The sequence below is a fragment of the Neltuma alba genome, unplaced genomic scaffold (assembly GCF_004799145.2).
Source record: "Neltuma alba isolate B1F8T4 unplaced genomic scaffold, ASM479914v2 tig00012281_pilon, whole genome shotgun sequence".
NCBI lineage: Eukaryota > Viridiplantae > Streptophyta > Magnoliopsida > Fabales > Fabaceae > Neltuma > Neltuma alba.
Genome location: NW_021636802.1, coordinates 1 through 13,347, shown reverse-complemented (window position 1 = coordinate 13,347; position 13,347 = coordinate 1). Strand labels below are relative to the sequence as shown.

At 35.1% G+C, this 13,347-nt stretch overlaps 1 protein-coding gene and 1 pseudogene across 2 annotated transcripts; both read left to right on the top strand.

Moving 5' to 3' along the window:
- The first annotated feature begins 1,165 nt into the window (after positions 1-1,165).
- On the top strand, positions 1,166-4,945 carry LOC114725820 (uncharacterized; annotated as a pseudogene).
- A 2,389-nt stretch (positions 4,946-7,334) lies between these two features.
- Positions 7,335-9,999, top strand: LOC114725821 (uncharacterized). Of its 2 annotated transcripts, none has more exons than XM_028912394.1 (3): positions 7,335-7,664; positions 7,789-7,870; positions 9,144-9,999. In XM_028912394.1, exons 1-3 carry the CDS (start codon positions 7,545-7,547, stop codon positions 9,314-9,316), a joined length of 375 nt encoding a protein of 124 aa, XP_028768227.1. In that variant the 5' UTR covers positions 7,335-7,544; the 3' UTR covers positions 9,317-9,999. The 2 variants fall into 2 exon arrangements, with proteins under 2 accessions (XP_028768227.1, XP_028768226.1); XM_028912393.1 differs by having other exon boundaries at positions 7,353-7,664; positions 9,141-9,977.
- Positions 10,000-13,347: the final 3,348 nt, after the last annotated feature.

Genomic DNA, 13,347 nt, shown 5'->3' with positions numbered 1-13,347 from the left:
GATAATCCTTATTTATTAAAAATAATTAATTTAATTAATTTTTTTATTTACTCAAATTATAGTTAATCAGTTTTTATATTAAAGATTCGAGGTGGTACTCCTCCGGTCCTTATTATAAGACCCAATCCATTTTCTCTTTTATATTTATGCATTTTTTTCCAAGATAATCCTTCTAATAATAATAGTTTTAGCTAATATACTTAATTAGCAAGGATATTTTAGGAATAACAACACTTGTTTATTATAAATAACCAACTTAACTTACTTCCTTAATCTCCTCAAATAAGTCAATTGGGTCTTATAATTAGGACCGGAGGAGTATTTATTTTAAGAGAAATTACAATTAAGTCTTACAGAAAAGAAATAATTATCAAAAAGTGTCAATAACAACCTCAACAGCCTGTAATAACAAGTCCTGTAGTGATAATGACAACATCTGAGACTTGTTTTTCAATTGTTGTCTTTGGGTGGGATCTTATTATAATTCTCCTTTTATTTTTTCCTCGCTAAAAAATGTCGGTGGTTGGTAACAAAAAACGTTATTTCGCCATTGTATGAGTAATAAATTATTAAATTATTACAGTTGACCACAGATTTTCGTCATTACATTTGCGTGTGTAATAACAATAGTAATAATAATAATAATGTTTTCAAATGGAGAAAGTAAAATTCCACTTGCCCACTCCAAACCGCGCCAAAGTCCTACTGCAGAGCAGCAGGTCGTAAAAGGATGACAGTGGACCGAGTAGTGGGATCCACTGTAAGGCAAGTGGGGAGGCCCACGTCGTGGACCTGTCTCCCAATTAAAATAAGTTTTTTTGACAGCTCATAATTCATTTCGGAATGTGACTGTCACGTGAAGACCGGGTAAAGGCATCGCCTCATTCGGACACGCCCCTTGGCTGTCACCGGTAATTGCCGGTGAAGCTGGGCCTCCTCTCCCTTCTGCCTCCCCCTCAACACTACCGTTAGATCCTGTTTCCAGGTTTTTATTTTTATTTTTTAATGTCCCATTCGGCCGGCTTAGCTGTCGTTTTGGATCCATTTTCTATGGGCCGACGTCACCATCAATTTGCCTTTATTCCCACCCTTCACGAAACTTCCTTCGCCTCCCCTGTTCGAAACCCTAATATCTTCCCTCCCTCCTTCTCACTCTCCTTTCAAATTCAACCCCTCTTGTTTATTTTTTTTAAAATATAAATCCCTTGCAATCCTCTCCCCTCTATCTTCCTCTTCTTTTTCTTCATCATTCCGGCACTCGCACAGGGAGAGTATTACCCATCCAGGCACGCGCGGGAGCGAAGACAAGCGGAAGCAAACGAGGGTGCGAAGAGAAGGTTTGATCCGGCTTTCGGCGAGAGTTTGAAACTTCAAGTTGATATGGAGAGACTGGCGTCGGCGAAGGCCACAACGACGTGTGGGTATGTGAGCTGGGCGGAGTTATTTGTCACGGGCAGCGAAAGCAAGGGAAGGAAGGAGGTGCGGTATTTTCTCAAAAGAAGCGATGGGAGCTCAGATCTGGCTGTGGTTGGGAGAGAAAAGAGCACGAGGCATATGTCTTACATTTATACTATTAGAGATGAAGTCCTTGCTTTCATTGGGTCGTCGACGTCGTTGAAACTGAAATCACGCAGAGATGTTATTGATTGGTTGAATTACATTGTTTCAGGTTCCTACGCCTTATCCTTTCTCATTTCGCCCAAGTGTTCGTTGCCTGCTCCAAAATCTCAAATTTTATGTTCGAATTTCGGGGTTCTCTTTCAAATTCTTGTATGGGGCTTGAGTTGGTCATTGGTATTCACCAATATCAACCAGTAAATCTATGAAATTGGGATTGATTTCGATGTCTCCTAATGGTCTGCTTCTGTTTTCTGATCTTTTGGCGAGTCGGTCGCATTTAGTCGAACTGAGTCTCGTCCTTTTCCTCCTTCTTATCCAATTTTTCCTGTCCTGACCCCCCAGTCTATTAGATCTTCATGCGGTTCTATGTGCTTTTCGGGGCAGCGTGTTAGAGTTCCTTCTTGTGGTGGTATAAATTGAATGTCACTGCAATTGTTCCGTATTACCTAATCTCTCTACCCAAGGTTTTTCCTCCCTGTTTTCTTTTGTTGGTAATTTAGTCTGAGAGATATCTAAGCCTTGGGTGGATGTCTATCTGGTTATGGGATTTCCAGCCCCTATGTCTGAAAGTACCTCGTTTTACAAAATTTTCGATCTTTTAAACCATAAAGTTCGATCCTGCTCGTTTTTGTTAATTTGTAATGCGATATGTGCTGAATTATTTCTGTTTACTGTGGGTTGCCAAAGCCGTTGTTTTTCTAAAATTTCCAATTAATTTTTCAGATTCACAACGCGAGGTTGTGTCCATCAGGGAACAAAAAGGTAGCACTGGACATGACATGGTAGCCGTGAAGGTATTCAAAACATTTGAATATTATTTGATTACGCCAATCTACAATGATCCCCGTAACCTCTTCTTGTGAACTTCTTGATTTTGATGTCTATTGAACTTATGGTTGTTTTATTTCCCTTTCTCATCTTCTTCTTTGTGTTTTCAGGATAATCAATTGCGGAGGCTGGGCCATTGCACAAAAGAATTTTCATGGTTAGGGTCTTCGTGGACATGTAGGAAACGAAGAAAGCACTATAAGTCATTTATATGGAATGGTTTAAAGATATCTGTAAGTAATCATCTTCTTTTTTAATTTACGATTTCATCTCCTTCCATTGTCCACGCAAAATATATGGTCTGACTCTCGTTATCCCTTCTCAATTCTCATTTCCCTTGCCTTTTCAAAAATTTTCAGGTTTATGATTTCGTATCTGTTTTAGCAGAAGAAGATAAGCGTCTCGTTGCCTATTTGGAAGACATGTATGAGGACTCCAGAGGCAATAAGATGGCTATGGTACGCTGGTTTCACAAAATTGATGAGGTTGGTAGTTTTTTGCCTCACAGTTTTAGTGACAGAGAGATTTTCTTTTCTCTTTGTCTTCAAGATCTGAGCATCGATTGCATAGATGGGTTGGCTACGGTACTCAGTCCCCAGCATTACGAAAAGTTTCAGAATGAGGCAAGGCATACAATGTTAGAACCGTTTGTCTGCGACAATCAATTTGACAATGAAGATGTTAAGCACTTTGATATTACTCAAGTTAAAGGTTACTGGAGGCAGGAAATTCTCAGATACATGTATACCCTTTCTGACGCAAAATCTAATGGAAGTTCTCCGCAATCTGATGACAAACTGGAAGAAGAGGACCTCCAGTTTACAACCGGAATTAGACCTAAGAAGAGGCTGCGCTGGGCAAAAGTTGATGGTGAAGGAGCTATTGAAACGGGATGTCTGAATGATAGTGGAAATGAAACTAAAAGAAAGGTTGGAAACAATTCCTTAAGACCTGTTGGCTCCACAGCCAGCAAAGAGGCAAAAGAAAACGCTTTACAATACTTAGCAGTAGGTTCTCAGGTTGAGATCCTCTCTCAGGACAGTGGCATCAGAGGCTGTTGGTTTAGAGCTTCGATCATAAAGAAGCACAAAAATAAGGTGAAGTTGCAGTATCAAGACATTCAGGATGCAGCTGATGAAGCTAGGAAGCTTGAGGTATCTTCCATGACCATTGACTTCATATAATTTTGTAAGAATAACTGTTTGGTTGCGTTGAGTTTAACTTTTTTTTATTTTTCCTCTTTGTTCCTTTATCATTCAGGAATGGGTTTCAGCTTCCAGAATTGCAGCGCGTGACCACTTGGATCTCCGCTTGAATGGACGGACTACAATTCGACCTGCTCCTCAGTCTAGTCTGTGCAAATTTTCTGGGGTGGTTAATGTTGGTTCTATTGTGGATGTCTGGAGGCATGATGGTTGGTGGGAAGGCATCGTTGTTCAGAAGGAGTCTGAAGCTACGTGTCATGTTTATTTCCCAGGTACAGCTAACATTTTTTCACTTATCTCTCATCAATTGTCATTAATCTTAGTTCCCCGTAACTACCTTTTGTATTGTTGGTGCTATTCTTTTAACTTTTCTTCATTGTCACATTGTTGCAGGGGAGAAGTTTGTATTAATATTGGGATCTGGTGAGTTAAGGCGGGCTCAGGAATGGACAGGGAGTGGGTGGGTGCGAGTAAGGGAAAGGCCTGACCTTGTAAGTTCTATATTATCCAGCTTAAAAACATCACAAGATCCCAGCAAATCTGCTGCAGCCGCATGTGCCGGAGATGCTGTGCTTTCAAAGCAAAGGGTGAATAATACTAGCCTGAATCCTGAAAGTGATAAATCAAGAAAGCCGGAGCTGATTCCAGACCTTTCAAAGGATAATCTTCTTTCTCAGTTAAGATGGAAGTCATCTAGGAAGAGGGGCCGCAGCAGCAGCACGGATCAGGTCGAAACAACTGCAGAAAGTCCCGGATTCCTCAGATCCCCATGCTTCGGACAGTTATATGATCGCAGCATCCTTGAAAGTGGTTGATCATGATGACTGCAAATACGGCAGGGGCGATCAAGCCATTTTCAGCTCTTCAGTGGTGCCCTCTTTAACTAACTTGGTCATGTGTAGGTGACGTGATTTTTATGCACTAGTTTGTTTAGTTAGTCTCCTTGGTTTCCCCCTCTTTTTCACCCTTCGAGAAGTACATACATAATACATACCCTCCTCTGCATCTGTTCGATGCATGTCTGCTCTTTACATGTTAGGTTGAGCTTTTGTTATTTATTTTGGGTAATCTTTTGGCATCGAAGCTTCAGTTGATTTTGGTGCTTGTATGGAATGTGGAAGCCCGAGGGAGGCAAGGATGATGCCTTGGAAGTTTTGGCCCAGAGTTTTAGGCGTAGTGGAATAACCGTGGTTGTATGAGAGTGACTTAGGTTTTGATATGCTGCAGTGCAATTTGTTTCCTAACCATATCTAATAACAACAACAGAGACATTGCCCCTTGTATTTTGTTTCTCTTCCTTCGTATTTATATTCTTAAGTTCTTTCGTCCCCCCCCCCCCCCGGGGGGGAATTTTCATTTCAGTTCTATATATTTGCCACTCAATCCCAATTGTAATCTATTATCAAGATGTGGATTACAGAATACCGTTGACTCTGTATTTGCTGGAAAATCTCGGTTAAGTGAGAGTATGAGTGCGTCTTTGACGAGAGATTCTTGAATTGAGAATATTATGTGTTTTTCTCAGTTTGTGAACATTATCCTCATACCTTTTTCATTTTATGTGATGCGTATATTTTTATTTTGTATTTTAATTCAATTTATAATTTATTTTTTATAAACTTTCCTCAAATATTTTGATTGTCTTCTTTTCTTACTAAAAGAATTTTAAAAATTAGATAATTTGATCCAGTTAACATCCATACGGACTTACGGAGATTTTGGCTTTTGGTTCAATCTCGTAAATGAATGAAATGGCTATTTTGCCCCCATTTTTTGTTTTCAGAATCTTCTCTCCCCCCCCCCCATCCATAATGCGGTGTCTTTAATTGGTTATATTTGAGGAAATAAACATTCAGCAATAAACTAATTGAGGGGTTATATGCACGCGCTTGTGATCTCTTCATTTGGAGCGTGTAATTATTTTGATATAAGTCAGCATATAATTTTTTTCATATACTTATGCTGAATTTTATAAATTATGATGTTTTTGAAAGTTTTAATCGTCATTCCAAACAAACCGCAAACCTCAAATGAAAACAGATCGTCAAATGGTGCAGTGGAAAAAAAAAATTCTAGATTTTGTTAATGATTATACTCAGACTCATTTTTTTAGAATTTTTTTTTAAAAAAATTGCTATGACAATAAAACGCAATATTTATATGTTAGTAATTAAAAATGCCTTCAGCATTCGTCACCAGTCATATATCTTTATAAATCATTAATATCGATATCATGAATGTATTTATAGAAGTTACAAGAAGCCACACGATTTAGAAGCCACACATAGTATGACTCATCTATATATAATTATATATAAATACATATGCCCTTCTAGTTGCAAAAAAATTATAAGATGAACATGAAAATTAACAAAGACTCGTCAAATAGTCAATGTAAGAGGCTACGCAAGTAGAGGGCGGTTGGTATTTGACTAAATTACAGGAAAAAAAAAAAATACTACCTCCGGTTCTAATTATAAGAGCTAGTTGACTAATTTAAGGAGATTAAAGAAGTAAGTTGAGTTAGTTATTTGTCCTAAATATGTGTTGTCTTTCCTAAAATATCCTTGTTAGTCAAGTGTATTGGCTAGAACTATCATTGTTAGAAGGATTACTTTGAAAAGAATATAAATATGAGAGAAAAAGTAGATTGAGGTTTTATATTTAGGATCAAAATAAGCGTTAAACAAGATTTTATATTAAAGACCGGAGATAGTATAAGATGATCATCATGAGGTGTACATCAAAGGGGTAGAGTTTGATTAGTATGCATAGGATTACGACTGGAGCGATAAAAGTGGAATATTTTTATTTGCCAATAATAAAAGTGGAATATTAATGCCAAAAAATGACCCCAACGAAAATAAGCCAAAGAAATTAAAGAGCTTTTATGTTTGACTTGTGTCCCTCCGGAAGGAGCTGTTAATCTCCAGCTTGGATCCACTACGTACGTCATATGTTTATCATCTTCTAACGGATACATATCTCTCTCTCCTCCCTATTCATTTTTCCCCTACTTTGTCTTTCGTATAGAGAGTAAATTTGCTTTATACACAAAAGATAACTTCTAATTACTTGCTCAAGAAATGTGAACAATGAAATGTACTGAAAAATGAGGCTTACCAACTCTTCATATTGCTACTTTAATATTTTATATTTTTATTTGATGGTTGGATTCTGCACACCAAATACATTTTCTTAAATCTATTTTCCCACGTTAATTAACGATTCTCTTTGTTTAATTTTTTTTTTATAGTGACCAAGTCAAATCAAGCCAAAAAAAAAGATCCTTTTTAGCAGAGCGTAAAAACAAAAGTCATTTTGTTGAAAAGAATACACTAGTCTATTATCTCAATTATCCTATTTTTCCTGTATGGGGACCCATGTGAGTGAGCCCCACTCGTTTATTTCTCACTTTCTCTACAAAACGGGAATCCATTCTCACAAAGAGGTAGATGCTTGGCTTTTTGCGGCTAATCTGAAGCTGCAATGTAAAAGTTTCCTCCATTAACTTAGTTAACTTAAATACATTAATAACTTCAGTAATTCTAATGCCTGATCTGAGAAGCAACCTCGGAAGGGAATCATTCTTGTGTTGAAAAAGTCCCAAATTAACTCAAGCAAGCACTTTGTGGGGTTGCAATTAAATAAAGAACCATCCTTTTCAACTTAGGCGCAGACCCATCTTTCACTTTACCAACTCTCCTCCTCCTGAAGCTACTGCAAGAAGCTTTCATGGAGATGGGATTGCTCTATCGGTACAGAAGAATCTAGCTGTTTATCCATCGTTTTCTTCGTCATGGGATTGGAGGAACTTGGCATCTTAATAAAGTTATCATAAAGTGAGGCCTCTTTTCTGGTGGTTGTGTACGGATTCTCTTTTTTACAGGTATGGATTTTGACGACGGACCTGAGAAGCAAGAAGATGAAGTTAGTACTATAAAAATCTCAAATGGGTTTTCTATTTCTCGAGCTACCTTGGCTTCTATGGAGTCCTTGTCTCTGCCAATAGTACGTTCTGTTTCTTACTTGTTCTTTTTTCTGATGATCAGATATTTCTGGGTCTGTGTGTGATTTGGAGGTTGAAGAAGATGATGATGATGATGGGTTTGGATTTTTCTGGTGAAAAAAACAGGTTCAGGAGGTTGTTGTTTTTGCTGATATGCAATGTAAGAACTGCCAGAAGAGAGTTTCTGACATTATCACCAAAATGAACGGTACATTCACTTCCTTTTTTTCTTTGGTTACATATCACCTTCCAGTTTCGGTTTACTGATTTGGTTCAGAATTTAGTATCAGAGGATTAGCATTTTCAGATTTTGTTGCAACCATTTCTATGTTACATTCAAACTGGTTAAGTCAATATAATATCCTCTGGGTTTTGCCCAGAACTAAATCTCATTGCTGGGAAATTTCAGGAATATACTAAAACATCAGTTTCAATTAATTTATTTGTTACGTATATGATTGGTTTTGAAGGCTCAAAGAAACATTTTTTTTAAAAGTATTATGGGTAATGAGAATGTCTTTTAAGTTACATAAAACTAAACCTGTTCTTGAAATAACCTAAAGAGGAAGGGAAGTAGAGAACAGTTCAAACCATGTGATTCTTATTACTCGTCACCATTAAATAGGCTGGCAATGGCTTAGGTTTTGGAATAATATGTTAATTTATAATTGTAATTATGATTATTATCTTCTGATCCATTCAGATATTCTCTTGTCTTTTTAACTCATTCTACCAAATATGCCAAAAGTTTCAGTGCCAAAAAAAAAATCCTTTGTCACTTTCTAATGACTTTGAGCCTCCTCTTAGTTTATAAGTAGCTGGCTTGCATCTTATTTGTCCTATAGAATCACAAGAAACAACAAATACCGTCAGAAAGTTTGTTTGTTTTTTTTATCACCAAATTAAAGGAGATCTTTTTGTCTTATAAGATTTGGAGTTAGTTTTGTTAATTAGTATAGTTATATTAATGAAATTAGCTGGCCTGTCAAGTGTTAACTATTAAAGAATTTAAATGTCGATATTACTATATTAGTGTTATGCATTGCAAATCAATCACCTAACTCAATGTCTCAATAATTCCCTAGGAAAATACCTGAGGTTGTCATTTTGGGTTTGGTGAATATATATCTATATTTATAGGGACTAAATTTACGTAATTAAATTTATATACTTTCATAGGCATTGAAAAAAAAAATTAAAAAGTCAACTAATTTAGAGCTGAAACATTTAAAAATTTCATTTTTTTTGGGAAAAAAATTATCCAATCACTTAATGCAGAGATTGAATTCTTTTCTCATCTTTATGCTCATGAGAATGCTTATCTCTTGATTGGTACCGATCTAGATTTTTTAAAAAATATAGTTTACATAATTAAATTTATATAAGATAAATGTTATATAGTCTTATGATAGATGATTTTATGATGAGAGTGATATTCGATTCTAAAACAAGCCAAAATCTTGGATGAAATGGATCAGCAGAGACAGAATCATTGGAAGTGAACGTGTTGGAAAAGAAGGTGACTCTTACTTTCAGATTGCCCACTGTTGCTGAAGTGATGCGCCACCGCCAATTAGCTCCGATCACTCGCTCCCCTTTCCCTAAAGCTGCCCTTATCAAACGCTTATTTCGCTCTCTTCACGTCCTTCACTAGTTCTTATCTGGATCTGAATTGTTCATCTCGGATCTGGATCCGACTCTTGTTATTATCTCAAGATTACGGGTCATTTTTACTTGAAAAGTATTTACGAAGAAGTTGTGGGTATTTGAAAATTTTTGTTGTCTCAACGTTGTTTTGAAAATGTTTTCTTTAACACCTATGAGGTTATATGGAGTCATAAAAATTTTTTCGAATACTCACAGTCCTACTATAAATACTTTTAGCACAAAAATGACTCTTAAGCTTTTGATCATATCAATATTTTACATGATTTTGCCTTGTATAGAATAAGTGCTTGAAGAAAAATGTAAAATCTCTCTTTTTCATGTAATTTTTTTTTCAACTTTTAAGGCCTTTTACATTTTTTTTTCTGGCAGAAAAATTAAAGTGAACAGTGGCAAATCACACAAGGGGAAGAAAAAAAAGGCATTTCTTTAGTTTTTTATCCATCATATCGTTGTGATTCCCTACCCTCCCACAATCACGCTCTCTAGTGGTGGGATTAGAATTATGAGGTCTACTAAGTGAATGGACCCAAGTGTTCTAATGATTCAGGAATCTTTCATATTCTCGGTTTTCTTAATCTTTTTTTATGTCTTACAATTTTTTGATGTGGAACATTAGTTTCAGAATCTTTTGACGTTAGAGATCCTAATCAAGTCTCGCGGCTTTATTAATTTGGAGCTACTAAGCTGCAGAGGTTAATCTTTTTCTTTTTTTTTCTTTGGGAAGATTCTTACATCTAGATGGGATTAAATATTGAGTTGGCTGCGTTAAATGACCTGTCCAGGAGACTATTAAAAAAAATTTAAGTTATATTTTAATTTTAGCCAAGAGGTTCTAAAGATATATTTACCATGCTGCTGCCACAAGCTAAAACGTGATATTTGGCTTTTTTTGAGGGGGAACAATCCCTGAGTTGTCCTTCATTAATGCCTTCTAGCTACACATGAAATGTTACTCCTCTGATCTTTAATATAAAACTTATTCAACTAATTTGATTAGATTAAGAAAGTTAGATAAGTTAATTAATTATAAGAAATATAACATGCTCTTTCTAAAATACTACTCCTCCGGTCCTTAATATAGGACCCAATTCTTAAGTTGGTTTTGGTCCTAAATATAAGACCCATTTCTCATATTTATCAATTTTCTCTAAATTACCCCTATGGATACCTCTCAACCATAGTCAAGTAGAAGAGGAAGATGAGGTATTAAGAAAGATGATTATGGTGTTTTAGGAAAAATGTGTTATTTTTCTTATAATTAACTAACTTACCTAACTTTCTTAATCTAATCAAATTAGTTAAATGGGTCTTATATTAAGGACCGGAGGAGTATAATCATCTTTCTTAATATCCTCCCTCTCTTGCTTATTTGCTTATGGTTGAGGGAGTATCCACAGGAGTAATTTAGAAAAAATTGATAAATATGAAAAATAAATCTTATATTTATGACCAAAATTAACTTAACAATTAGGTTTTATATTAAGAACATGAGGAGTATATTACTTATCAACAAGGCTTATCTATTGGCCAAGAAACAATGAGACCTAGACCCAAAAAATGGATTTTAAAAAAAAAATTTCCACCAAAAAATGACGGCAAAACAAGCCCTATTGATCCAAACATAGTATTCCTTCTGATCCTGGACTATTTAGATACTTACTTTTATTCTAAGTTTAAAATTTAAATTCACTTTGTCTGCTATTTCTGTTAACTGTACATATTAAACAAATTTTCATTATGAGATGATGTTAATGCAAATTATTAAAGAAGGTAATTTAAAGAAATTAGTAAATAATTTAACTAATTTTATTAATTTTTATAAATGAGTGATCTAATTCTCATATTAAAAACTAAAGGGAGTATATGCCAAGTTTTGAAAATAAGGATGCTTTTCAAAGTTGAGTTGGGCAATTCAAGCCATGTATATGAAGGAATGCAGGATTCCTTATATTAAGCTTTAAAATGAAGTGAAGGATCATGAATAAGACCTGTAAATCAACAACTTCCTCTTGCTATTGTCCAAGCAGAATCAGATTCGGATTCCATATTGACAAAAACAAGAAAATCTTCATTGCTTTGGAGCAACCTGAAACGACATTCTTATTCCTAAACCGCACAAAATTGCCATTTCAAAAGCAAAACCTAATTATCAGTGGCCTGGTTGACTGCTTCTATCAAATCTAACTCCATCGCAGAAAAAGTTCACTTATTTTTTCTTCTTCTTGTTTTTTTTTTTGGGTCAATGTCAATTAGAAGATTAGATTTTTTCCCCCCACTATCCTTAGGATTGCACTAAACTATTTGAAGCAGACCTTCGCTCCATTTTTGTGTGGAGAATTGATCTTAGTTATTGAAATATTTTAGATTTAGATTTGCATTGTAAGAAGCATGAGTAGCAAATTTGAGCATCAAGTGTAACTTCTGACTAAGATCTTAGATAGACTAACTAGGTGTTTCTTCTTCCAAACACTCTAGTATTTTGAAGAGCTGTTTGCCAGAATAAATAATTAAAGGGTTTCGGGCATACTTAAAGAGTAGATCAAATTCAGATAGCCACGCAGAGGTCTGGTTACTTTGGTAAACTCGGATCTGTTGTCTCACAATAAATGCATACAGGGAGAGATAGTTACTGAAGGGAGGAGGCCAACTGAGAGAGGGAGGAGAGGAATATGTGCTGCAGTTTTTCTTATTGCAATAAGAAAAAAAACTACCTTCATATACCCCACTCATGTTAACCATTCCCTCCAATTTTCAGTTTAAACAAAAAAAAAGAAAATGGCAATTCCCAATCTGAATGTCCTGTTATTTGCACTAGAGTCTCAAAATTAATGGGTTTGATCTAATCCATCAAAGGTAGACTAGCCCATTTTCATACAATAATGTTGCCAGCCGGCAAGGCCAAGTACATGCTTCGTCTGAGCGGAGGAAACCATAGCCGACTTTACTCATAATTGAAATCAAACTGCGATGCATCGAAGAACTTCATTTGAAGACTCTCCGACACCAACTTTGACACCATCTGAGTTATGCAGCTTGCTATTGTTGCTAGAAATGATTAACTAAATTGTGAAGTTAGAGTGTAGAGTCACCACAAATATTTTAGAACTATTTTTAACCTCAATATTTATATCTACTCTTTTGGATTTAAATTTTTCTTAGCTCTCAATTCATCAAAATTATCCAAAAAATTGATTTAACGATAACTAATAGGAACATACGCATGAGCAATAGATATAACTGAAAAAATAAAATAAAAAATATTCATAAATAAAAAATATAAAAAATAGAAATAAATTAGGGGCTTATTTGGTTATGTTTTCTGTTTTTTTTTTTGTCTTCAAAACAATTTTATGAAACTGTTTTTTAAAACAAGTTTTGAGGAAAAAACATGTTTAGATGATTCTCTGACAATTGTTTGGATGATTGTTCTTAAAAATTATTTAGCCGCATCTCTGGAAACACATAATTGAAAGAATCATATATCACACTGTGGTATAATCACCAATTATGATTAAAAAAAATCAAATAAATTAAGGAAATTGAGGAAAAAAACTGAAAAATGAACTCAGCCTCAGAACTCTAAAATTTCGTACATTGACTTCCCCACTCTCGAAATATGTGAGGTAATGTTTGGTTGTTTTTTTTTTTTTTTTAACCGAAGGAGAGAGGTGAACTGAACTTCCTCTAGCCATTTTTTGGAAGGAAGGGGAGAGAAAAAATATTTGTTGACATATTATTCTTATTTATTTTAAAAATCATAAAAATATCTAATATTAAAAAAAGTGTGCATTATCTTCCTTTTTCCTATAATAAAACAAAATTTGATTACTTAATAAAATGATAAAAATAAAAAATAAATGTTTTATTGATATATTAATTCCTCAAAAAGTATTATATATAAGTTGTAAGTATTCGTATTCTTAAAATCAGTATTAGGTGAGTGACAAGGGTGCTGAGGGGCCTGATAGTTCTTATTAGGCTCCAAAGGAATGTTAGAAAGAGGTGTGGAATTTGAAA